Raw genomic sequence first — 26,350 nt, 5'->3', positions numbered from 1 at the left:
CAGCCTTCATCATCACAGCCTGGTGATGCAACCAGCAAGCAATGACAACAAAGCATCAGAATCTGAGTGCGTATGTGTGTTTCGATTATGGGCAGCGGCAATGCCTCCGTGTAAATGCCAATGACACAGAGAGTGGGCGAAGGCTGACAGGAGAGCACACTGAAGCACTTTGTGTCTGGCAAAAACTCTGACCTTCTGCATCACTGCAAAAAGGTCGGAGGAGCAGGGGCTATTACATCGCCTTGGCAACCACGATTCAAGGCCTGGAGTGATGGGGGTGACAATGGAACAACAGTACTAGGGCTGGGCGATATGACATCAAATCAACATCACGATTTCAAACTTTTGCCTCGATATCGATTAACACATTGAATGCCAAAAACGGTCCGGACCGTTTTTGAGGGTCCAAACGAGAAGTGCCGAAAACGGTCCGGACCGTTTTTGACCCAATTCTATTTTTATACATGTGGGCCACGTGGGGCGCTAAAACGAAACTTTGACATCACCCAAGGAGTTTCTGAGAAGAAGAGGCTGGATCTGGCTCCATGTAAAAAATCCTTCCGGTCGGCGTTTTCAATGTTATCTCCTTGATTAAAAGCTTAATATCTCCATTTCTTTTTAATGTGGTGGAAACGAGCCGTTTTCGATCGGCGATCACGCTGCAATGGAGGGTCGCGTTGGAAATATTATTGTTCCAGGCGTTAGTCGGGACCCTCCGCCGTCTCGCACGCACGCTTTGTTTACATGCACTTCCTCGTCGGGGCTTCTCACAGCACGAAATGTATAACGCAAGTGGATGGAAGAAATGCTGGCACTCAACGTATAATATTTTAATAAACCTCTGGCACCCAATGTGTTAATGAACAATTATTAAAATATATATATTGAATATATAGCGATCTACAACGCGTCACAACGAGCTGCATAGTGAGCTTGTCAAAGATTGTCTATTTTCATTTTTTATACAACGAAATATAATACAGGGTTATGTGGTTAATCAGATTAATCGATTTAGTTGATTATAAAAGATATATTGGATTTTTTTCATGTCGATTCGTTGATATACATAAAACAAATGATAAATAAAAAAACATACATCTCGATAACCAACATGAGCCGTCAGTCACTCTGAACGTCCTCCCCAGATCCCTACCCTAAGCTTCACCTCACCAAACCCATGCCTAAACTTAAACCCCCTCCACCAATGCCTAACCACACTAACAATGCCCATCCTGAACAAGCTGCAGCCTAGATTGCCCAAAAACAATCAAATGGTTTGTCTGTCTGACGGCTGAATATCCATCACCTACTTTTCATATCCTATCCATTGATAAGGTCGGCCTGGAGTACTCAATAGTGGTGGGATTGTTCTTCAAAGCTGAGAAGTTACTCAGCTAATATTATCCCATAACACTTTTTTTCCCCAGCTCCAACCTCCGGAGAATCTAGAGTCGAGTCAAGTTGAGCCGCTACCATGCCATATGAGTAAATCACCAGTGGATGCAATGTTTTACATACACAAGCTCACAAACATAATTGATTACAAAAATAGTATAGGCTCAATAAATAAGGACCTGAGTGTGTTTGTTTGTGTCCGGGTCTATCTGTGTGTGTGTGGGCTGGTTGGAAACGTCTGCGTCTTGCCTGCCAACAAAGATGTTGCACAACAGGTGGCATACATAGTATGGACATTACAGGACACACACATGTTCTGACTTTGAACTTCACCTGAAATTCTGGTGCGCGCAGTCGCGCACGTGTATGGCAGGCTGCTCACACCCACTCACATGCTGCATACAGCCAAAAATGAGCCCGCCTCCCTGGGATAACTTTTTCTTTCTTTCTTCTCCCTGCTGCTCACAGCTCTGCCTGCTCCCATCTCCCAGGACTTCCTGAGAGCTAATTAACAACCCATCAGCCCGTCTTCCTTCCACGGCGTTCGCTGTTTTCCATGTGAAAGGCTCTCAATCTGCCAGTGGCTGATTGGTGTTTGTCAGGGGTTATCGCGCATGCCAAGGCTGGGGTTGTATTGGGGAGGGTGTACCGTCGCCCCGGCAGAATCAATCACTTGGACAATAGACGAGCAACAAAAGGGGTAGTGGGAGCGACAACACCTCTCCCACCTCACCCTCTAGCCCTGCAACACGGAAGGGGAGGGGATGAGAACGAGTAGAAGAGATGCTTTCTTTAATCGCCTTGTTTCGGCAAGTCGCTGGGTGATTAAAACGTTGCGTGCTGCCAGGGATCGGCTGGCAGCCAGGAGGCTGGCGCAACAGCGCCACACACATGCCGTTGAGGAGGTGGAGGGCATTCTGGGAATAAAAAGAAAGCTGCCCACGCAGAGAGAGAGAGACACAGTGCGGTTCTGGTTTAATAAGTGGCTCGTGCCAGTTTTCATATGGTGGAGCGCAGCGAGGGAAACGGAACAACAGCCAAGACTATGGATAAACATTTAACCTTAGGAGTTGCAGCCTCTTTATTGCGTCCGACCTCCCATCTACGGGCTTTTGTGTTTTAGGTCCCCTGGAGACGCAGTAAACAAAGCACTTTGAGGTAGTAATAGGATGTGGGCGTGTAGGAGAATGTGTGTGTGTGTGTGTGTGTGTGTGTGTGTGTGTGTGTGTGTGTGTGTGTGTGTGTGTGTGTGTGTGTGTGCAGTACAGTATAGTAGGTTGTGTATAAAGATGATTCTGTGTGTGTTATTCTAGGTGTATCTGTGTATGTGTGTCTGTGAGTGTAACAATGTGTACTGTATGTGCGTTGTAAATGTGCTTGTCAATGTACAGTGTGTTTATCGATGTTGTGTGCACATTTATGTGTGCTACTGTGTCTGCTGTGTTTGACAAGTATGCCAACATTATTGCATGTAACAATGTTCTGCCTCATATGCACTTTGTAACTGTCTGTTTTCCCATTATCTGACTGCACTGGCAGTGTTTATGTCCTTTGTACAAAGCATTCTTGTACTTCTGTTTATGTGGACATAAATAAATATTTCAAGTGTGTGTGTGTGTGTGTGTGTGTGTGTGTGTGTGTGTGTGTGTGTGTGTGTGTGTGTGTGTGTGTGTGTGTGGTGCACACTCACTCTGCTTAGCCCCATGTGATAGCTGCTCTTCTCCAACTCCAAGGACTCCAACAGTTCCTCCACCGCCTGGAACAACACAACCCATTAATGTAAAACCAACACAAAACCAACTCTTTACGTACAGACCGACACAAAACAAACACTTAGCAGACAGACAAACAAAAACAAAAACACTTAATGAACAAAACAAACAGTTGGACACACCAATATAAAACAAACAGTATATGGACAGACCTACACAAAACCAGCCGCTTGGCCACAGTGACTCTCCACCTCTCTGATCACATGATGCTATTTGCTCAAAGGATGCTGGTGTGGTACCATGGCAGCACCCTACACTATGCTAACACCAGCAAAGACACACATACACATGTACACACACATAACCATTCCACGCTCTCCCTCAGGGGACTTGAGAGCCCAGAACAAGTCAGACAGAAAGGCAGCTCCTGCCTGCAGCTCTCCGGAAAGAAAAGCGACCATTTCAGGTCTCTTCTGTCAGTTTTGATCTTGTGTGTCAAGTCAAACTTTACCAGACTAGAGTGCAGACACCTTCCCCTCCTTCAGGGAACTTCACTTTCAAAGTTCCTCCAGCCTCTCAGGGTGGGTGGGTTGAAAGAACATTTCTGTTTGTTTTTCGTTTTTATTTCTACGCAAGGTCTGAAAAGCTGTTGGAAGGAGGGATGGTTTTCTGAAAAGATATCCTCTCTTGCCATCTCTCTCCCCTCTTCCGAGGAGCCAAGTCTTCCCTACACCTCCAGCAATTAGGCATCTTTCTCTCCTCTTCTTCTCTCAAGCCCTTCTCACTTTCTCTTTCTCACTTTCCCTCCACTCCCCAGAGAACAGACTACCCATTAGTTCTCTCTGAGTGGGCTATCCCCGCTAAGCTAGTCTCCAAGGACCATCCAGAGCTTTACTGCCAATGCGCTTTTAGGTGAGAGGAAGAGAGGGAAAGGGAATGGGGGGGAGAGAGAGAGAGAGAGAGAGCGAGGCAATCCTTTTCATTGATCTGCTTAATTGATCTAGGTAAATCTCCTCTCTCTATTCTGAGCTGATATACGTTCTCACAGCAGCTCTCAGACCTGCGGACAGACGGATTTGTGCTGGCCATCATGTCTGACTGCACATTGGTCAGTGTTTTTTATTTCTTTCTGTGGCTCACAGATTAGGGAGCATTTTACAATTTGGCACATAGACAATTAAATGCTGAATCTTAAAAGCAGTTTTTCTCTCTCCTATGCATTCTTGCTCTCACAAGCTAACCCCAATGCAGTGCGATATGCTGTGCCCTAAACTGATCCTAAACTGTTTATGTTCATATAACTAAGAGAGATTAAAGATAAAGGAAGAGGGGATAAGAGAGAAGAGAGTCACATGAGTAAAAGGGAGAGTAAGAAATGGAGAGAGTGGGAGAGGGGGAGGGAGAGAGAGACAGAGAGAGAGAGAGAGAGAGAGAGAGAGAGAGAGAGGGGACTCTTCATTCAGCCTGTAATTAATCAGTACAGCGGCCGTATGCTGCCAGGCTGCACAATCATAATTAATTACACACAAGAGCGCCTCTTGGAGCTGTAAAGACAGGCGGGGCGGGGGTGGGGGTGGCGATGGGGGTGATGGTGGGGGGACTCAACACGGTTGGTTTACAATGTGGAGGCTAGAGCGAACTAATGAGAACGAGGCAGGGCGAGGCAGAGAAAAACAGAGAGAGCGAGAGAAAGACGGTCACTCACCCTCTTCTCGTCGGTGACGATGTAGTTTCGGCCATGTTTCTTGGTCAGGTGTGGCGCCAGCACATCGAAGCGCCGGCGGAACTCAGAAAACACCATGTGATCAGGGTATCCTGTCACGAGGCGGAAGGATGGTAGGAGACAGGAGACGAAAGAAGGAGACAAAAAGACCAAGGTTAAGCCTCAGGTTTTTGTGTGCTGTGAAGAATCCTGACACTGTGCTAACTGTCAAAGTGTGTTATGGATAAAAGGGTGACTGGGAAAGAAACAAGCAAAAACAATACACTTCAAAAGCCTGAGGAGCAAAACGACTTAAAAGTCAAACTTTTGAAAAATGGAAATGCAACGCTGGGTCCTGTCAAGGTTATAGATTGTCCCTAAGCATGCGATAGTGAAAAACTAACCTTGCGTCACCAGGCTTTCCACCGTGGAGGAAAGCCTGGTATTTGTTCCAAACTGGCCTGTGTGATCCGGTTTAGAAAAAAGGAAAAAAAAAAATTGTGTCCCGGTGGTGGGTTCCGGTTGGCGTGTGTTTATTCCCCACATAATGCGAATCAATTAGTTTAGTCTCGCTAGTCGCGATACAAGTTAGAATAATGGACATACCAAACGATTATTATACCAAATGAAACTAAACGATTATACCAAATTTGGAGGTGCACAGCACCAGAGGTTCCGGTCGTGGGTTCCGGCTAGGGGTGGGACAATATGGGTACCTCACGATACGATATATATCACGATATTAGGCCCACGATAACAATATATATCACGATATTCAACGATATTCGATATATTGCGATATCACAATATTCAATATATATTGCAAGAAATTTCACCAACGATATATCACGATATCTGAAAATATCGATATATTGCGATATCACGATATATTGCATGAAATTTCACCAACGATATATCATGATAGTCCTTGTATTCAATTCATAAACACATAAAATAGCACCAAACAGTTTTTGGCAGTATATCGATTAGTTATCACGGGAGAAAGTATCGCGATATATCGCGATATCGATATATCGTCCCACCCCTAGTTCCGGCCGCCTGATGACTTAAAGTTATTTCCGCTCCGACCGGATCAGAAACTCGAAAATGGTGATCCCAGGCTAGTGAAAAACAGGTGCATCAAAGTGCTTTCTTACCTTGCCTGTAGATCCTCAATGCATCCAGCAGCTTGGAGCCGCGGAGCTGGGCCCTCAGCAGGTCCACGTCCAGTGTCATGAGGCCAGAGTCTGGGCTCTCTCCGTGGGCCACGCGGGGCTCACCGCTAGACCCAACTGCCTCAGCAGTCGGCAGCAGGCAGTGGACAAAATGGACCCTGGACCGACGTACTGTGTCGATCAAAGCGTCCTGAACACATGCAGAGACAGGGAGGCGGGTGCGTTGTCAGGAAACAGTTTATGGTTTCATTGTTATTGTGGTTTATGGTTTTCCCACAAGGGAAAGGAGCCAGAACTGAAAAATGCACCCCGAGATGAGAATGAATATTCAATCATTGCAACAAATGTAATGTGCATCCATTATGCATTGTCTGAGGTTTTATTATTCTCCCTGAGAGGACACACAATACAACAGCATCTCTCCCACAAACACAACCAAACTCATCTACAACAGATTTTGCCTCAATCCCACCAGTACTCCTCCTCCCCTCCTCTCACCACTTGCAGTTTGATCTGGATGCAGAGGCTCTTCTTCTTCACTGCAGCCATGCCTGTAGTGAAGGTCTTCCTCATGCTTGTGGCTCGGCGCAGGGCCAGCTGGGAGCCTCCCTCCAGCCCAGCTATGGAGCCCGACAGCACGGTGGCCCCGCCAGATCTGCCTGCAAACAACCCGCTGATGTTCTTCCTGCGGAGGAGGGTGGGAGAGCAGTGGATGAGAGATGGAAACGAGGGGAAGAGCGGGAGGAAAGGAAACAGAAGCGGAGGAGAGGAGGAAAGGACAGAAAACATGGTTTTAATGCATGTGTGTTTCTACGCGTGCACGCGTGCCATTCTTTATCGGTGCGTCAAGCTGTGATTGATACTTCAATTATAGAGTACATGGAGCTAATCTGAATGTATTAGTAGCATATTGTGTTGTTTTGCGGCCCATATGTTGCTTGGTCTGCTCCCTGTTGCATGGCTCATTGTCCTGCCGGCTGCTCTCATCAAAGCAAGTTAACTTTTCCTAAATGCTCCTGGATGATTCTAGAGTTGTGTGGAATGCACTGCTACTGCATGTCACATGGGTATTGTACAAACGTATCAACTTAATATGAATTAATAACCTGTGTATTTCCATACTTGCAACATTGCTTTCTCTAACAAATCAATGGTTTGGCCATTGTAAAGAGTAAAAGCTGAGATAGGTCCCATTGGATTTATCGGTATGACAGCAAAGACCGATCTATCAATCTTGAATCAATCATTATAGTTCTTCGCACAGTCATTTTATTTTCAAACACACATGGCACATGTACAGTACAAAGAAACATTCATGCAAGCAATGTTTTGCATGTACTTTGATTCACGTTCCATTAGTTACAATCTAAGTGAAACACAGAGACTAGTCCTACTTCTGGGAGTCCTGCAGCAGGGTGGCAGCATTCTGTGTGGCTGGGTTGTGCTTGGCGTGGCTCAGCCAGCCCTGGGCGTCGTACTCCACCCAGTCCGTCCCGTGGCTGTGGCCCAGCAGGAAGTGATGTGGCTTGTCCCCTTTCAACAACAGACTGGGACCTGGAGGAAGAACGGGGGAAGGATGGAGGTTATAAGGTGGAGTTATGGGGGAGTCCTTGCAATCGAAGCCCCAATCTATATCCGAGTGCACACACACACACACACACACACACACACACACACACACATTTAAGCGATTGCTATAATCGGAGTCGGGAGAGAAGAAGTAAAGGAAGGAAGGCTGCTCTTTTAAGTTCTAAAGCAATAGGTTTCTTTCAATTCATCCAACTTTCCAAAAATCTGTTAAATCTGTAAACATACACGTTTGAAAAATCTTTTATATGCCATCTATTACCACCAATAAAAAATAAGTAAATAAAAATTTAAAATTGCCAGTTAGCTCGCTGCATCATTAATTTTTTTAAGTTATTTTGAATATTTAAATTACATTTAAAATAAATAAATAAGTGGGCAAAAAAGAAAAAGAAAAAAACCCACTGATGTTCTTCCTGCGGTGAAGGGTGGGGAGCAGTGAATGAGAGATGACAACAAGGAGAAGGGCGTGTGAGAAAGGAAAGCAGAGGAGAGGAGGAAAGGACAGAAAACAGGGTTTTAATGCATGTCTGACTCCTTACCCTTACTGTCTCCCTGTGAGGGACCGTAATAGCTGAACAGTCTCTCCAGCAGAGTCTCCTCTGTGCCCCCAGGCTGGACAGCCTCTTCCTCCATCAGCCATAGCAGACCCCGTGCCTCGTCAGTTCTGGCCAGGGTACGAACCTGAAACATGGACGGACAACCATAATACTGAGCTCTGCAGGATGCATGCATGCATGTATGCGCACATACACCATACACAATCACACAGCATAGCTAGCTAACATACTGTACAGGTGTGTTGCAATCACATTTTCACATAGTCCATATAGTCCCAGGCATTCAATCTCCCGTTCATTGTGCTTTTCATCCATTCACCCTCCACGATATCAACACAAAGTAACACAGAACTAATGACTTTAAGTCTTTAAGTCTGTTTTTTTCTCTGTTGTATAATCAGACATAGCAGCGATGTGTTGTCAAAACAGACAGAAACTGAGCTTTGGCACGTTATGCCCCGCCTTACTCTTAGAAACTAAACTAAATCTCTGTCACAGAGAGAAATGCACAAAGAGGCTTGGGACATTAAAAGAATACTTTTCAACCGTATGTCCATGTCTTTCTTACATGGTGCCAAGATCATTTAAGCTCTCTGTATCACCAGAGATGGACATCATAAACGGCAGCTATTCTCCCCTCTGCCACCAGAGGCAATAACCTCAAGAACTGCTCGAGAACCAAACCTTCACAGCGACTTTGCCTTTTCTTATCCAGTATAACATGCAATCAAAATGTTTTTTGCAAAGATCACGTTAAAGGCATACTAGGTAACGTTTTCAACAAAACTAAAGTTAAATTGTATATCTTTTGTGAGTGGCAAAAGACACACCCACTCCATGAATTTCACCCCCGGAAGCCTTTTATTTATATATTTTATATTGAACGTGGACTGGGGGGACTTTCCCGGGGAAATGACGTCATCTGGCCGGAAAACGGAGGTGGAAATGCACTGGTTTCCTGTTTGGCCAGGAACTACCGCAACGGTTTCCTGTTTGGCCAGGAACTATCGCGCTAATAACAAAAAGGAACCTCACGCTGATTTTAAGAGAATGTAGGATTAGAAGATCGAAAAAGAACAGAAAAATAAAGCACAGCTCATGGTAACTAATGCTCCACTGGCTAAGAGAAACGATCCGTAGATAGTATAAAACAATTAAAAGATCGCTTTTTGAAACGCTTCCGGCTTCCGGTGAAAACGAATGGAATTCTGGGTAATCGAGGACTATGGAAATTGTATGCAGTGACGGTAGTGACCAGCAGAGGTTGCTAAAAATCGTTAGTTGTGAATTTGCATTGTACAACTTTAATGTCATACATTTGTCAGTGGAGTATTCCATTAAAGACTGAACTGCCGCATAAGGTTAGTTCTAATAAGGGTTGAGGAACTCCTGTGAATACAGTATACTGCAGGGGGTGTATGGTTGAACCCATCCTCTTTTCTTTCTTTTTTTGAGAATGTTGCAGGGAGGGCACGCTCGGTGAGTGTGGGCCAAGTTGCTGAGCTGCCACTATTCCGAGTGCAGTGCAGGAACAAACCTCAATGGTGAGCTCTACAGAAATCGGTCAAATCATGAAGTACTAGTATGGCATTAGGATGTGTCAAGTAAAGAAAGGAGATGAGCCCTTAGCCATGACCATCTCATTAAAGATCTGATATTAAAATGAAGAATACTCTTCAGGCCCAGTCAAGCGCTTTTAAGCCACGTTCTCCAGTTTTCTCCTTTGGTAATTAACGATGTTATTAGTCTTGCGATAGAGTGGCTTTGCCTCCCAGTTTTCCACAGGGATTCGTAAATCACTTTGTACTTGGCAGAGATGGGCTACTATAAGTAAATGGGACGACTTGTGCAAAGACTGGCTTTGACCAGCACAAGAGTTAATTGACTTGAAGGCCTTCATCACTGAGGGGGAAATAGATACTGTATATAATATACAGCGTTTAATCATTGAGGTAGAACTTGGGATTCTTTTCAAAGATACATTATTCAATGGAGCACACGTTCTGTTTTCCTTAAAGGGTCTTAAAGCTGCAATCTGTAACTTCTGTGATTCAAACTGTGATTCAAATCCAGGTCTCCCGAATGAGAGACCAAATACAGCTTAGACAAGAGGCAATCCCCGCTTGGGGAGATATTGCACTTACTGTGTGAGCTTCAGGCAACACTAGAGTACATGTCAACTAGTAGGTTTCCTACCCAACACCATGTTCTAAATTTGGAAGATTAGGGAGACCACTAGGGAGACCACCACGGCAGATGCGCTAGTTATATTGTATCACCATACTCTACCATACAAAATGGTTAAAATTATGTTTTTTTCATCGAAATAACTTCCGGACTGCAGCTTTAAAACAACTGGCATAGTGAGCAGAGCTGAATGTTGTCTGAAACGTGCACTTTGCCCTCGATATCTCTGTGGTTCTTTTCTGGGTTTATGCATTTGTGCTTGGGTTGAGTCCTTGGCATGCTGCCCTTTACTTATTTGTTGGAGCTCAAGCACTGCTCGGCCTTGGGTCCTGATTTACCACACACAAACAAAACGCAGAAAGCATGCACGTACACACACACTTACATACTATAAGGCAATGTTTATTTACTCTCGCATTTTCAATCAATTTCAACATGACCCCACCCGCATTTAATCTGAATTATAATACTTATTAATACTACTTTCTTGGACCAGTACACATCAGTGTCGGGATTTTGTGCATAGGCCAGGTGCCTTGCAAAGTCGTCTCATAAATAAACTTAATTGGATGGGTTTAGCAGTGAAAAGCCGTCTGACTGGGGGAGGGAGAGAGGAATAAAAGGTATTCCGGCCTTACAAGAGCGGAAAGAATCAAAAACTTGACTGCAATTACCGTAATATCACTGATGTAGAATGAATTCAAAAAAAGGAAATGGAGCGAATCGGAAAAACAACAAGCTGTGATCACTGAATAGCGAGTTAATTGGAAGGAGGAAATCGACCTCATGTGGCGTATAAAGGGCAATTTGTTTGCTTGTGTCACAAACTCGAGTCAATTTCCATGCAAGATCTACAAAAATAGGAGGTCAGAGGAATATTCCCTGTGCAGCTCTGTAACATCTTCATCAAGACTATAAGTCAACGCATGAACAATACACGCAAGGAAAAAACTCCCACACAGGATCAATGTAAATTAGAAATACTCCATCACGGTTGTAGGCCTCCGCAAAAGCGTTGAAGTTTAAATCCGTGTCTGTAGACTCATACTGTATGTGTAGTGAAGACATTGATTGAATTTCATGTGTTTTACTTAGGTCACAGTGACCTTGACTTTAAAATTGTAATCAGTTCAAAGTCGAAGTGGTTTGAATGCATTAAACCAAATTGATACAGAATAAAGTCCCCCACACGACTAAATGTAACATGTTTCTGAAGTTACAGTAGACTGATTTGGGTAAATTAATCTTAAATTATATAATAATGAATCATATCAAATCTACTCTGACCTCAGATCAAGGCTTCTAATTGTTCAGGAACAGAAACGTTAACTTGACGATATGATGTCTATCTTATTATTCACGGTAAACAGCATATTGGGGTATATATCTCTGTGAATTTGTACATATGTGATATAATCATGTGTTTTAACCCTAATGCATTTTGTAATTAAGACCAGTGCATTAATCGGAGCATTATGTTAGAAGTGGAACACAAGAACAGATACATTATTATAAAATATTGCATCTGAACCGAACCCTGCCTCAAATGGAGTCTTACAGTATGTCTCTACAATCCAACACCACCCCTGTTGGAAAGGTGACGGCTATCCAGGTCAGTTTTACACAACAAACATAAAACACACATTGACTAGAGGAGGTCTCGTGAATTTCAGTGTTTTTTCTGCTTACCAGGGCTTGTGTTGAGGCTTGGTCAATAACAGCTACAGACTGTGATGTACTGGGCTCTATGTCATCTAAAGCAAGCTCTATGTTTTCCTAGATGCAGGAGAACAAAGGGTTGGGTTAGTCATAGGGTTAAACAGTTACACTAGATCACATAGTCGTACACAGTAAAATCTTCAGTGTTCATTTTACTCTGAGAGTGCACAAATGGAATCAAATAGACCCGTTTGGTTCTATTAGTACACCTTCAGAGTAACAATTAGATAAATGAACCCAGGGATTTTAATGTGTACAATGAAATTATCACATTTTGCAGTGTTTGCTGGAGATTGGGTTGTGTGAGTCTGCACATTTCATCCAAGACGACATTTCAGATTTTTTTTCCACAGATCTGTTATTTTGATTTGTAAATCATGATAATAAAGACGTGTTAATGACATTTCTAATCTATTTATTGACAGTATATTTAAAAAAGGAGGTAGAGTATAATGTAGGTGAATTTGGAGAGTGTGTGTGTCGCTCTATGAATGCACTTGGTAGACAGACAGTATCAATATGTCCAGAGGTTCCCAGTCAGGGCGAAAGCTATTCATGAGCATGACAAAAGGAATAAAGGATGCTTTGTATTTGAATGCTTTGTGTACAAAGGAGCCATCTGTCTTTTTATATGTAATGGGTTTGTGTAAAAGTGTGAACTGTGTGCGCAGGCTATGTGCACAATATGAATATGACAGCCATGCCTCTGCAGGCTAGAGGAGTGTGTATTGTCTATGTATGTATTCTGTGTGTGAGAGTGTGTGTGTGTGTGTGTGTGTGTGTGTGTGTGTGTGTGTGTGTGTGTGTGTGTGTGTGTGTGTGTGTGTGTGTGTGTGTGTGTGTGTGTGTGTGTGTGTGTGTGTGTGTGTGTGTGTGTGTGTGCTCGGCATGAAGCCTATTTCTGCAGTCTGTCTGTCTGTCTGTCTGTCTGCACCTCCTTGTATCTCTCCAGCTCCTGGACAAAGGTGCGCTCGTGGAAGAGGGTCTGTAGCCTCTCCTGGGCGTAGTTGTGGCACAGCTCCTCAAAAGTGGCACCTCGCTGGCGTCGTGCAATACGCGGGTTCTGGAAGCCCGGAGTGTCCACGATCAGCAGAGAGCACAGAGAGTGCTGGCTTGACTTCAAGGCCCTGGGATACACCATGTACCCATGGGAAAAGAAAGAGAGAAAAGAAAGAAAGAAGTGAAGTCCCTCAGTATTGTCTGCGCCATTCAGAAATAAATTGGATAGGAAACTCAGTACACTTTTTAAAAAGGTTTTAAAATGAGACTATTGTTCGTCTCATATGATGTTTTTGCATAGTATTGTATATCAGTCTGTCATTAAATGTTTCGATGAATTGAATACACAGAACCCCAATGGGTACAAGCCATTGTTTTCTTGGGTTTAAAAAAATTATGTTCTGTGCTTTTTTGCAAACTATTAATAAAGTATCCAATCAATCAATCAAATGTTTTATTTAAAGATATTTTAACAGAATTTCAGCCCCATGAGGCAGTAAAGTGAAGAGCGACAGAAACGATCGGATGCAGAGAGGGATGACATGCAGGACCTGAGCTGCATTTCAATGCAGGACATCATAATTATGCGGTGCATGCATTAACTGCCGCTTGAGCCAGCAGGGTGCCCAGTTGAAACATTTTGTTCAACCAATCATTGAATAGATTACCATTGAAGCAAAAAGCAGGTGAAGGGCATGGGCTATTTAGCCACTATTAGCTTGCTGTAGCGTGCACTATGGTGTCCCCTTGGGAGACAGAGGGAAGGCTGAAGGGAGACGTGACTGAAAGACACACATGTGACGAGAATAATCTAAAACCTGGATTGATGAGTCTACCCTACAGCAAACTCAAAATACAAATGCACTTAAATGCCAAATAAGTGGATTGTTGTTAATATTAAGGTTATAGTTTTTTTTATAGCTTGATTTGTAGATGGAAAACACTATTCAGAACATATATTTTTACCGCAATAAAAATGTTTTACTCATTAAGGTAAACAAACTAATTATGTGTTGTTTATCAAGAGCTGACACAATCACCTAGAAAATGTCTACACTGCCATCTATCCTACCTAATTGTAATATATATAGAGCATGTGTGAGCACACACACACACACACACACACACACACCTGTTAACCAGAGAGATGACCAATGTGAAGAGCTCCGAGTACAGGCCTGATGCCATGGCCTCCAAACACTCCAAAGCTGTGATCTTAGAACCTGAGAGAGAGACAGACAGACAGACAGGGAGATGGAAAAACAGACAGACAGACAGACAGAGGAACAGAGAGAGAGAGAGAAAAGACAAGAGAAGCAAAGTGCGAGAGAGAAAACATTAATCAGGAGACAACGCACAATGAGAGAGAGAAGACAACAACCAACCATTTCCATTCAGACAACTGAGTCTGACCAACAATTACCGTTCTCCATAATGAACCTAAACCCAAGTGAACCCACAATAAATCCCTCAGATAGAGACCCCTGTCTCTGGTGGCCGTCTCTCACCTGATCCATCGCCTTGGCCGGCCTCGTCAGGGCCTCCTCTGAAAGAGGTGGAGCGCTGGAGCCCTTTGACCTGGTGCTTGAAGATGGAGGAGGACAGCTCCTCTAGGGTGCAGCCCAGGAGGTAAGCAGCCTTCTGAGCCCACTCGTGACGGGCAAACTGCTTGCGACCCGCTGCAGCATTGAAGTGGAGGAGAGGAGAGGTTAGCAGGGATCTACTGTACTTAAATTAAAACAGGTTTAAAATGGACACGCCAACACAATTAAGGTGTCTTGGACAGAAGAGATTCTACGACATCTTTATACGAAGGCGGTGCAACACCAGGAGTCTGTGCTGGTCTATGAGTGGCAGTGGCAATAAGAGGGTGTACAATACAGTATGTTATAGTCCATGTTAGTTTACAACCTATAGCACCAGAGTAGTATGGCCTATAGTAGAAGTTAATAAGAAATCTGCAAATTTCTCACCCAGTGCATTAAAGTAAATTAAAGTACTGTATGAAACCATGATGACATCACACTACAAAGTGTGTAAGCCGTAACAAAGTGTGACTTTGGTTCTGGGAGCTCTGCGGTGGCAGCTGCATTCAGCGAACGCATCTGAACAAAGAAGTGTTGAGACACAAGAACTAAAGCCACCCAGGATTTGACTGCTAAGCAGTGTTGTTTCACCACTACTGATTTGCAGTCTGTCTGGGCGCGCGTGCGCGTGTACGTGTGTCTGTATTGAAGATGTGCTCCAACTGGATTGGAGGCTGTTCAAAGCCGCAGAATCAGAACTGAATGAGGCGACATGGCCGCCTGTGTAACAAACCAATGAAACGGCAAACTGAAACAGAGCCAAATGAATCAACAGTACGCCCTGTTATGCAGGGTTCATCTGGGTATGCAGGGTGGACAGGGAGAGTAACTAAACAGATAACATTTAACAGACATGGGGAAGAAAACTGAATAGACTAGATAAACGGAACTGAACAAGCTTTTCTTTGAGTTTGAGGCTGCCTTGTACTGCGACAGCAGCAAGGGAGCGGAAACTAGTAGACGTGGGAGAGACATCAAACGGAGAGCTTTAAAAAAGGGACAACAAACTTTCTGATCCCCATGACTCTCATCGCACAGAACATAGAATGAGGAGGAGGTGGAGGAGGAGGACAGCGAGGAGGAGGGGGAAGAGGAATTGTCAGGAGGCAAAGAGAGGACGACAAGACAAAGGGAAGGAGACAGGAGATGAGGAAAGTGGTGGAAAAGACAATAAAAATGCTAATGACTTAAGGTCTGTGAGGAACGATAGAGGCATTAAGAGAGAAGAAATAAGGGGGGGTAAGTAAAAAAAACAACGGTGCAGAACAACTGTTGTTTTGCTGTTCTTTTCATTACCTTCATCTTCCTCTGCGTTTGATAGGGCGCAGCATGCAAACATGCAAGTAGAGAGAGGGGGTTAGAAAACACAATTCATGTATGCACCAGTTCACATTTACTGGAAACAAACAAAAACAACACAGACATAATGCGTTAAAACAACACAGGTATCCCAGCATGCTTTGGAAGCGCAAGCTGAGGAGCCCACCGTGTCAGTGTGGATGACACAACATTGTTTCTAAAGAACAGAGGAAAGGGCGTGGCCAGCTCTGGTCCTGCCAGCTGGGAAAGTGTGTGTACATGTGTCCATTATGATTAAATACGTTATAGTTCACTGATCCCCTTGGGGACCATAAGGTTCAGCTCTGAGGCCAGTGTTTTGCTCACGGGCACTGTCAGGAGCATGTTTCGAAGTTAGGCATGTCTCTTGATGTGGTAGGAAACCCATGTAACATGGAGAGAACATGCAAACTCCATACAGAAAGGCCACGTCAGGTTGAAACCAAAGACCTTCTTGCTGTGAGACAACAGTGCTAAGCACTGATCCATCACAATGCTTCAAGAAGTTCAATTTTGACTAATGTAATACCTTACAATAAGGCGGCTCACACACTTTGTTTGTACTGCATGTGTTTACACAGAAAATGTGTGAGCCAACTGTGTGTGAGTTCGCCAGGACCACCAGAGATGCTCACCTCCACTCTGAAGAGAAAATCTGTATTTGTTCAGACGGACTAGCAACCTCGCCGCTATGACCCATACTGTTGTTCAGTACAAAGTCTTTATGCGCTCGAACTCGTACAGAGAAAGATCGCATCAAAGTGTGAAGTGGAACCACATCCTGTGAAACATCCTTTTCTTCTTGTTGCCGTGGCAGCCAGGCATGCTGCTGTGTGGCTTTGGAGTCAAACGACAAGTCTGACCCCTACTGGCAGGTGAAAACATGGTTCAAAGTCAACTCCACTCAACTCATGTTTATTGTCGCTGAAGGGCGGAAACCTTGCATGTTCGAAACTGCTACTTTTCAGAAAATGGGAAAAAATAACCTGTGCTCCAATGGATCCACTGTAGGTATTATTTAGTAAAGCACCTATTAATACTTACCATTGGTTCAGTATTCATAAAACCTACAGACAGGCTTAACCACATTCACTTTAAACATTAAAAAGTAGGGTATTAATTTAAGGGGGAAAAATACATAAAAAGTTGAAATATGGAGATACAAGGTTTCTGCCCAACAGCAACGTTATGTGGCTGCAGCCTAAATGGACATGACTGCCCTTATTTCTATTATAATATATATATACTGTATATTTTTATAGACACATACACTTGATGTGTTGATGTGTTGACTTGTGTTCCTGATTCATGAAAAGTTGTGTTATTTTGAACACCAGCATATTCTTATCAAGTCTTGAAGCAGTCAGGTGAGGCACAGGGAATGAATGTCTAGCAGTATAATGCAACCCAGAGTTGAGTGGTGCAGCAGATTGAGAAGGAGAGTGAGAGAGCGAGAGAGATAGAGAGGACAGAAAGAGAATCAAAGAAATCCATACACATTCTTGTTCCCCCCTCGTCCCCCCCACACAGTTCCCAAAAGAGCACAGTGGATGTGTATTACATACAGACAAATAAAAAAGATAATTGTTCTCTCCCTCGACCACACATACACATGCAAAGAACATTTAATTATCTCTTCTGTCTTCACACACACACACACACACACACACACACACACACACACACAGTGGAGATGAGCTTTGGCCTGCGGTGCAATGATTAAAAAGTTCATTACCGCTTTCATCTAGGTCTGTGACTGCAGAAAGGGAGAGGCATATCACAGTACCGTGAATAACATTTGCTAGCAACGACCTATCTGTCTTCATTAGCGATAGATGGGAAAATATGTCTACCACTGCATTTACAGCCGCCCCATTCCCTCTACCCCAAATAGAATTAAAACTTCTCAGGAGCCCTCGGTTGTTCCAGGCTCTTTTGTATTGAGGCAGAAGGACAATTTCCTCTCGACAGGCCTAATGAATGGCTGGGCGGGCTCGCCGGTTCTTGGTGTCTTTGAACCACTTATTTAATTAAGGAGCCCGCAGCAGAATGAGAGCCAAATGGATTTTCAGATGCACGCGTGCTTCCTCTGGCCATTTCTTCCTTATCGCAAAAAATAATAATAATACTTGCACGGCTGTGCAATGAAAAGGCAGTGAGGTTTGTTGTCATCCTTCATTTTGTAATAATAGGTGAATCGTGAAGAGCGATATGAAAGGCCCCTATATAATCCACCCTGTAAAGATAACGCACACACCGAGGCTCTTTGAACGCCCGCTAATAAAGGACTAATGTGCTCAAATGAGAGCCGGTGCGGGGGACGTGTGGGTCGCTTTGCTCTGCTTCTTCCAGTCAGTCAGGTTATGGGGAAATAAGAGCACGAGGAGATACCTCGAACCTGTGCGAGGAACAACCCACAAGAGGATTCCACTTGATTTAATTCTATAGAAGTCATGTGGTTTGTTTGGTTTACTCCATTGTACAATTTAAAAGAAGGAGGTCGCACAGCTCATAGCCACAATGCAAAAACTGTTATTTTAAAAGGGTAACCAAAGTTTTGACAAATTGTTGTAGAAACATTGGTTATCCTTATAGAATAAAAATAGTTTTTTCATCGTGGCTATGAGCTGTGCGACCTCCTTCTTTTAAATTGTACAATGGAGTAAACCAACAAACCACATGACTTCTATAGAATTAATTTGTGTATCCTCTGTGGTCAGCACCTCCTCAACATTGCAGTGCGCTCCTATTCCTACTCCAGTCTACTAGCACAACCTCTTAACACAGACAATACAGCACATATATACACATCTAACTTACAACACAGACAGTTGACGAAGCAAAGTTAATGTTATGCGTTAGCTCACTACCCATAATGCATTAACCCATTTAAACCAGGAAAGCATCGGTGTCATTTTTGAATTTTGCATTGGCTATTAAAAAATATAACAGATATACAAGCTCACAGCGCTTCACTTTGTGCTGCGCTGCGAGCTTGTACATCTGCTATTTTTGAAAAATCTGTTAAGTGTGAGAACTACTGATTTAGAAGGCATTTGTAGAATCGGCCTCAGGTCTTAATGGGTTAATGCATAGGATCTCAATTCCAAAACTGTGGTCGAGTTTAGAGTCAATCAGATGTCCTGGGGGGCGTTGGATACCTTTAGTGGCCCCTGCGGCTCCCAGGTGGTAGATGGCCCCCAGGACCAGCCAGAGGGCCTTCTGCTCCTCGACAGAGATGCCCAGCACCTTCATGGCTGCCTGCAGCTTGGTGAACTGCTGCGAGGCCCGCTGCTTGTCCTCAGGCTGAAGGAGGAAGAGACAAAAGAGGGATCAGAGAGAGAAGGTAGAAGAGACATTATTTTATTTTTTAAAGAGAGAGAGAGAGAGAGAGAGTGCAGATGAGGGGGGTGGAAGGAAGGAGGGAGATGAAGAAATTGTGTAATGATGATTTAACTATTCAAACAGCACGTGTTTTACATTACTTTACAATTACAATTCAGACAAACAGAGACACTAATGCATACAGCACAAACATCACGCTGTGCACACAAGACACGCCAAGGCTAGTAATTATACGCCAACCCGCATTACACAACATCATCATACCGTCTTCTGAAATTACCTTGGACTGAGGCAGGATCCCAAAAGCACTGTTCTCTGCAAGGTGGTTAAAGTGCAGCTCCGTTCTGTGGGAGGAGAGGAGAGGAGGAGAGAAGAGAGAGAATGAATGGGTGAAATGACATGAAATGACAGACTGCTCCAACACAAGGTCGATAAATGAGACAGAGTGATAAAGGCTGCTGCTATATGTCCAACCACGCCAGCTTACACCCCCCCCCCCCCCTTACTGGCAGCCGCTCAGACAGAGCCAAATGTACAGGACACACAGACGCTTGACTAAGACAAAGGTTGTCGAGTACCAAACTGTACATTGTATTTGTTATATTCTCTTGTACTGTTTTACGGCCCCATTGTAGTTTAAGACCCAGACCTTATTGTGACGTCATAGGTTCAAATCCCAGTTAAGACCAGCATCTTAACGTCATCTGTCTCTATTCATTGTACTATCTAATAAAGCAGACATCCTCTAAAACATATATATTTTAAAACCTTGTCTTTGGTCTGGCCTGCCTCAGGCATCAGGCACGCTACAATGAACGTGAAAATACAACAGAATGACAACAATGTTGTTTATCAATTAGACTGATGAAATGAAATATTCTGCTTAGGCTAACTGATTGCTTTTTGATTGCTTTTTAGCATGCACGCCTGAAGTTAGACTTCTGCAGCGATAAGTAAATAAATATCAAGGGATATGTTGTTTATATTGACTTTTTTTTATCAGCTAACTTAATGTTGAAACCTGAGAATCAACACACAGTGAAAATGTTCAAGAACTTCTAGAGGCTTTATTTGTTGCTCATGCACAGTATTTTAGCACCTCTTACAGAGTTGTTTTTTGTTTGTATATTCAGAAATAGTGCTGTATGAAGATAGTAGACACCTGAGAGAGCTGTCAGCTCCAGCCATCATGTAGTAGAAGACGTTGAACGTGGACTCAGCTTCTGGTCGCCTGGTTACCCTCAGCTTCTCCAACAACATCGTCTGAGAGACAAAGACACAAAGCATCAGTAAGTTCAAAGACATTTTACTACTAGTTAGAGTTTATATCATTGTAGTTATAACATGATATGGTTATAATTAAATATTAGATCAATTTGATCAACGTCTATGTGACCTGGTTCATTTTCTAAGAGATATTGGGAGAGCTCTGCGACATGAAATTAAACACTAAATGTAACTATATTGAATACTTTTTATGGCCTGGAAATTGGGAAAAACTATTTAAGACATCGCAAAGGTCCATAGCGTTATCAGTATATGTCACTGTCTATTCGCAGTTTGGGGCATAATCGTATGTAAACATGGCTTTACTTTTAGATTTCGCGTTTGTTTACATTTTCTACAAAGTCAATAAAACGTTACTTAACCGAACTTACTTGCCCAAGCATCATTGCATGGTTTAATAAATCGTGGAAATTTGGAGGTTAGGGTTAAATCAATCTTTTCTCCATGGACTACTTTCAAACCTACTGTTTAAATAAATCCACATTTTGAAATGAATTAAACGAGAATGCAAATTTGACCATAAATAACCTGCACAATTTAGTGTGTTGGATTACAAGTCCAAGTTTCTGCAAGTTGATTTTCATGCTGCACAGAAATGCATGGAATCCAGTGTCTTCCTTGAAAACCAAACAAACCACGGTTTGCCTTGAAAAGCGGTCGGCAGTAAGGTACCTTGTAGTGCGACTCGTAGTTAATAGGCTTAACATGTCAGACCACCGGTAGGGTCCTTTAAGACTTATTCATGAACTGCAGCCACAATGAAAAAAAGACCATCAAATCTCAAAATGTGTGTGTGCGTGTGCGTGTGTGTGTGTGTGCGTGCGTGCGTACCTGTATGGAAGCAGACGCCACCTGTCCAGCCTGGTCGAAATCCAGGGACACGATGTGTGAGAAGCGGCTACCGTTGGTGTTCATGGAGGTGGAACTGTTCCCAAAAGCCTCCAGAATGGTGTATACCGCCTGCCACTTCTCCGCTGAGAAGGACAGGACACAAGCATGGTTTCAACCTCTAAAACAAACTCATTAATATCAGTGGGCAATGGACGGCAACAGCGGCTATATCATTGATAATACAATGTCTATGGCCAGGGAATTAGAATAGACAGATTTCAACAATATCTATATTTTGAAGGTAGAAATGTGTATTATACAACTACTGATCCAAGTACTGTGTATGTTGTTTTGCTGCTGGCATTATGGGGTGAAAAACACTACAGCAGATCTACAATCTCACAATGTGTCATAATGTGAGCTTACAGATCACCTATTTTCACGATGGATACAAGAGTGCCTTGAGATTATGACTTGTCTTGGTGTGGTGTGGCTTGGGCAGAAAAGGTTTGAAAACCACTCTTGTACTAAAACTGGGTTCAACAGATGTGCAGCAGATAACATCTCTTCTCTGTTTCACGGTCCGATGTGTAAATGCTGGAATGCTAAATGCTAGAGCTCTGTTTAGCCTATTACAGCTTAACAGGAGAGCTGGGGTGCCTTGATAAGCTTGGATAATTAGCCCCTTTCCTCTTCAGGGCTTCATTAGTGGGCTCCCCTCATCCATCACATGCATGCAGAGCCACACAAACATAAACATAAACACAAACACACTCTAGCATGAACATATTGGCACACAAACATAAACGTACACGTTAGCATAAACAAGCCCAAACTACAACACCGATTTCTGTAAAATGCGGCAAGAGGATTTGAGCCTTACCCCAGGACTCTTCCAATCTCGTTAACCATAAGAACCCTAAGTGCCCCTATTCCCGGGGGGCGAACATTTGGCTAAAATATCAGATCTACAAGCTCACAATGTGTCACGTTGTGAAGTGTTGTGAGCTTGTAGATCGGCTATATTTGGCAAAGATATTTGCCGTGGAGGGGAATGTGTGGAATGTGGAATCCCTCCGCAGTGGAAAGAAACTGTAGTGGTGATCAATTTGCGTACGACAAAAACAAATCCAGTTAGTTTCCATCGCCGCTCTCACTCAATAATAACACATTTCTACTTTGCCTTGTCTACATTTTCATGTCAATAACCCCCATATGTATATGCATATGATTAGGCCATTAGTTCCATTTGAAAAGATTTTGTGCCAGGGACCCCCATAATTAGAGATTTAGTATAGAATTGTCTATCTATACTGTAGGTGGGAGAATAACAGGGGAGAGAGTGAAACCTATGATCTGAATAGTCATTATAAATTCTTGGTCGAACTTCTAGCTGGTGAAATAATAGTGAAATTCTTTCTTAATGTCTCTCTCTGACTCTGCTCTTCCCGGAGGGCTCACCTGAGAAGATCTTGCCGGTGCTGCCGGCGATGGACACCAGGTACTGTACCAGGTGTTGGCAGTTAGTGGTTTTTCCGCTGCCGGACTTGCCCAGCAGCACAACGGACTGGTCCTGACGTGTGGTCAGCAGGTTGCGGTACGCGGACTGTGCCACAGCATAGATGTGAGGTGCCGTGTCCTCACGCCTGCAGCCCTTAAACATGTGCATCACCTGAACATGATAGAACACAGAGAAAGACAGAAAAACGGACAGAGGGGTGGACAGAGACAGACAGAAATACATAAAATATTGCATAGCGAAATAAAAAGAGAGACATACCCAGTAGAATCATTAGTTTGTGAAACAGGAAGCTGATTGCATCAGTACAGCTGACAATCTATGTCTGACTATCAGTGATTAAACATGTCCACAATATGAGCCTTAAGCTAGAGCATGTGTAATTTGTAATAGAGAGATTTTGTGTGTGCATACGTGTGTGTGTGTGTGTGTGTGTGTGTGTGTGTGTGTGTGTGTGTGTGTGTGTGTGTGTGTGTGTGTGTGTGTGTGTGTGTGTGTGTGTGTGTGTGTGTGTGTGTGCGTGCGTGCGTCTTCCGAGGTCTAATAAAGAGTCATTTCATTGTGAGCCGAGTAGATGTTACAGGCCTCATGCCTCCGGGAACCAAACCCTCTAAATCTCATTAGGCTAATTGGATTTCATTGTCATTTTCTGGACCTGAGCACAGAGGCCATGCCTATCTCCTCTGTCATCTCTCCTCTTTTAATTAACAAGTCTTTCACTGCTAAACACTGAGGAGAGAAATCCTCTGTGGGAGTCAGAGGGCAGAAGGGGCACAGCATATACGGAGGAATAGTAAGTGTGTGTGTGTGTGTGTGTGTGTGTGTGTGTGTGTGTGTGTGTGTGTGTGTGTGTGTGTGTGTTAATCCACATCATCTGTAACTAGAAGGTACTGTTCCTGAAGAAACAGTGTGGGATCGCTAAGAATGTTGATGGTATTGAGTATTGATAGTGTTAGTAGAGTTAAAGGTTTGAAAGGTTTAAAGGTTTTAAAGGTTTTAAAGGTTCTAAAGTTTTGAAAGGTTCTAAAGGTTTGAAAGGTTTAAGAGGTTTGAAAGGTTTGAAAGGTTTAAGAGGTTCTAAAGGTTTGAAAGGTTCTAAAGGTTCTAAAGCTTTGAATGGTTCTAAAGGTTTGAAAGGTTTGAAAGGTTTGAAAGGTTTAAGAGGTTCTAAAGGTTTGAAAGGTTTAAGAGGTTCTAAAGGTTTGAAAGGTTCTAAAGGTTTGAAAGGTTTGAAAGGTTTGAAAGGTTTGAAAGGTTTGAAAGGTTTGAGAGGTTTGAGAGGTTTAAGAGGTTCTAAAGGTTTAAGAAGTTCTAAAGGTTTGAAAGGTTCTAAAGGGTATTTACTTTAAATTATTTTTAGTCACTTTATTTACTTTAAAGTATTTTTTACTAATTTTTACAACTTTTAAGTATTTTTACTATTTTTTTCAACTTTTAAGTATTTTTACTCATGTTGAGTACTTTTAAGTATTTTTACTCAGTATAAGTACTCTTAAGTATTTTTAATCAAGGTACTTACTTTAAAGTATTTTTAGTCACTTTATTTACTTTAAAGTAGCTTTTACTAATTTTTACAACTTTTAAGTATTTTTACTCTTTTTTTCAACTTTTAAGTATTTTTACTCATTTTGAGTACTTTTAAGTATTTTTACTCAATATAAGTACTCTTAAGTATTTTTACTCAAGGTATTTACTTTAAAGTATTTTTAGTCACTTTATTTACTTTAAAGTAGCTTTTACTAATTTTTACAACTTTTAAGTATTTTTACTCTTTTTATCAACTTTTAAGTATTTTTACTATTTAAAAAGTGAAATATCTCTAAAAGTACAAATTATTTCAAAAAATTCTAATGGTAGCCAATATGTCCTAAGTAGGCTGAACGTTATAGAGTTGGAACGGAGTTTCTATCTAAAAGTATGAATTTCTCCATTGAAATGAATGGGAGTTTTTTAGAAGTAAAAAGTGAAATATCTCTAAAAGTACAAATTATTTCAAAAATTCAAATGGTAGCCGACATGTCCTGAGTAGGCCGAACGTTGAAGAGTTGGAACGGAGTTTGTAGCTAAAAGTATGAAGGACTAGTTAGCCGTCAAAAAACGGTGTTGACAATAACAGTAGTGTGATCGCTTTAGCGATCCCACAATAACTACCTGATATTCAAAATTATTGTATTGTAAATGTTGAGCACGATTGGCTCAGCCTCAAATACATATTTTTTCAAAATAAATGACAGACTCAGACTGACCAATACTAATGGTTCTGGAAACATCAGCTGATATACCAATACTGAAGCTACGCTTTAACCACTTTGAACCTAGCGTCCCCAGTAGGGGTGTGCCGATACACTAATTTCACGAAACGATACGATATTTGTCTCACAACTTCGATACGATACGATACGCACTTTTTTAATATGAAAATATATGGGGGAGAAAAAAAGCAAATGCAAACAAATAATTCTGTTTTTGCATGATTGTAAAAAAATAAAATAAAATAAAAATTCCCCAAAACTATACATATCGTCACGAAAACGTATCGCGATATATCGCGGGACGATATATCGGCACACCCCTAGTCCCCAGTTTCACTGCATGACATCATCATACTACAAAGTATAAAATAGGTTGTACAATGTACAGTATGTCAAATAGTGAAAATAGCTAATCTGCAAGCTCACAACCCATTGCAACGTGCGTGTTTAGATCTGCTATTTTTTCCGAATGTTTGCCCGATGTTTATCCATTTTTGCCAAATCAGTACAACATTTGTAACTTGCATAGTTAAATTATGTCTGGTGTGTGAGTTTATCTGCGTGTGTGTATGTGTGTGTGCGTGCGTGTCGTCACCTTCTCAGAGTACATGGATGGAGCGCTGAGGGGGTTGATAACCACCATGTTGGGGCCAGCGTGGGTGTGGATAAGGTTTCCTCCATAGCGCTGTCTCAGCGAGTGCATGACGCTGGACTCATTCAGGTACAGCAGAGAGGCCAGGTCCTCAGAGCGGTCGTACGATGGCGGGTTTGCCTGAACACAACAAGACATTATCAATAACAAACACAGCCAAGGCTGGCTGAGAGAAATCACTTTAGGGTCAACATCGTGTTGGACACAGCACATGCACACACCATGCCAATAGCATAGCTATTAACTATACAGCACTCATTGAAATGTTGACCCTTAAAAGGGTTTTCTATATAACCTCCCAGTTGTTGTTTCGGACATTAATGTGATCAGATAACATTAGCTGAATTGATTAGGCTATTTGGCTGAGACTAAACCCTTGAGTGCACAAACGGAAAGAAGACGAACGCCGTCTCTAGAAAAACATTAACGCTTCACCATTCAATTTCATTGACAAAAAAAAGCTTATGATCATCGGACGACTGATTTGCTTACAACATAATTGTT

The 26,350-nt window shown here is 42.7% G+C and overlaps 1 protein-coding gene across 12 annotated transcripts in view; it reads right to left on the bottom strand.

The window, feature by feature from the left end:
• Positions 1-26,350, bottom strand: part of myo18ab (myosin XVIIIA b) — a 151,811-nt gene that overhangs the window by 62,047 nt on the left and 63,414 nt on the right. For all 12 annotated transcript variants that reach the window (XM_080428451.1, XM_080428457.1, XM_080428458.1 and 9 more), the window contains 16 exons: positions 25,790-25,966; positions 22,885-23,095; positions 21,424-21,566; positions 20,468-20,568; positions 19,586-19,649; positions 19,122-19,266; positions 14,545-14,715; positions 14,169-14,259; positions 12,972-13,164; positions 12,008-12,094; positions 8,114-8,255; positions 7,379-7,538; positions 6,483-6,669; positions 5,967-6,174; positions 4,813-4,922; positions 3,086-3,151 (listed from right to left, as the gene is read on the bottom strand). In XM_080428451.1, coding sequence (XP_080284577.1) covers positions 3,086-3,151; positions 4,813-4,922; positions 5,967-6,174; positions 6,483-6,669; positions 7,379-7,538; positions 8,114-8,255; positions 12,008-12,094; positions 12,972-13,164; positions 14,169-14,259; positions 14,545-14,715; positions 19,122-19,266; positions 19,586-19,649; positions 20,468-20,568; positions 21,424-21,566; positions 22,885-23,095; positions 25,790-25,966 — 2,256 coding nt within the window. The remainder of the gene's footprint in view (positions 1-3,085; positions 3,152-4,812; positions 4,923-5,966; positions 6,175-6,482; positions 6,670-7,378; positions 7,539-8,113; positions 8,256-12,007; positions 12,095-12,971; positions 13,165-14,168; positions 14,260-14,544; positions 14,716-19,121; positions 19,267-19,585; positions 19,650-20,467; positions 20,569-21,423; positions 21,567-22,884; positions 23,096-25,789; positions 25,967-26,350) is intronic.

Source organism: Gymnoscopelus braueri, assembly GCF_963280865.1.
Source record: "Gymnoscopelus braueri genome assembly, chromosome: 5".
Classification (NCBI taxonomy): Eukaryota; Metazoa; Chordata; class Actinopteri; order Myctophiformes; family Myctophidae; genus Gymnoscopelus; species Gymnoscopelus braueri.
The sequence above is the reverse complement of the archived record's forward strand: the minus strand, read 5'-3'. Positions and strand labels throughout refer to the sequence as shown.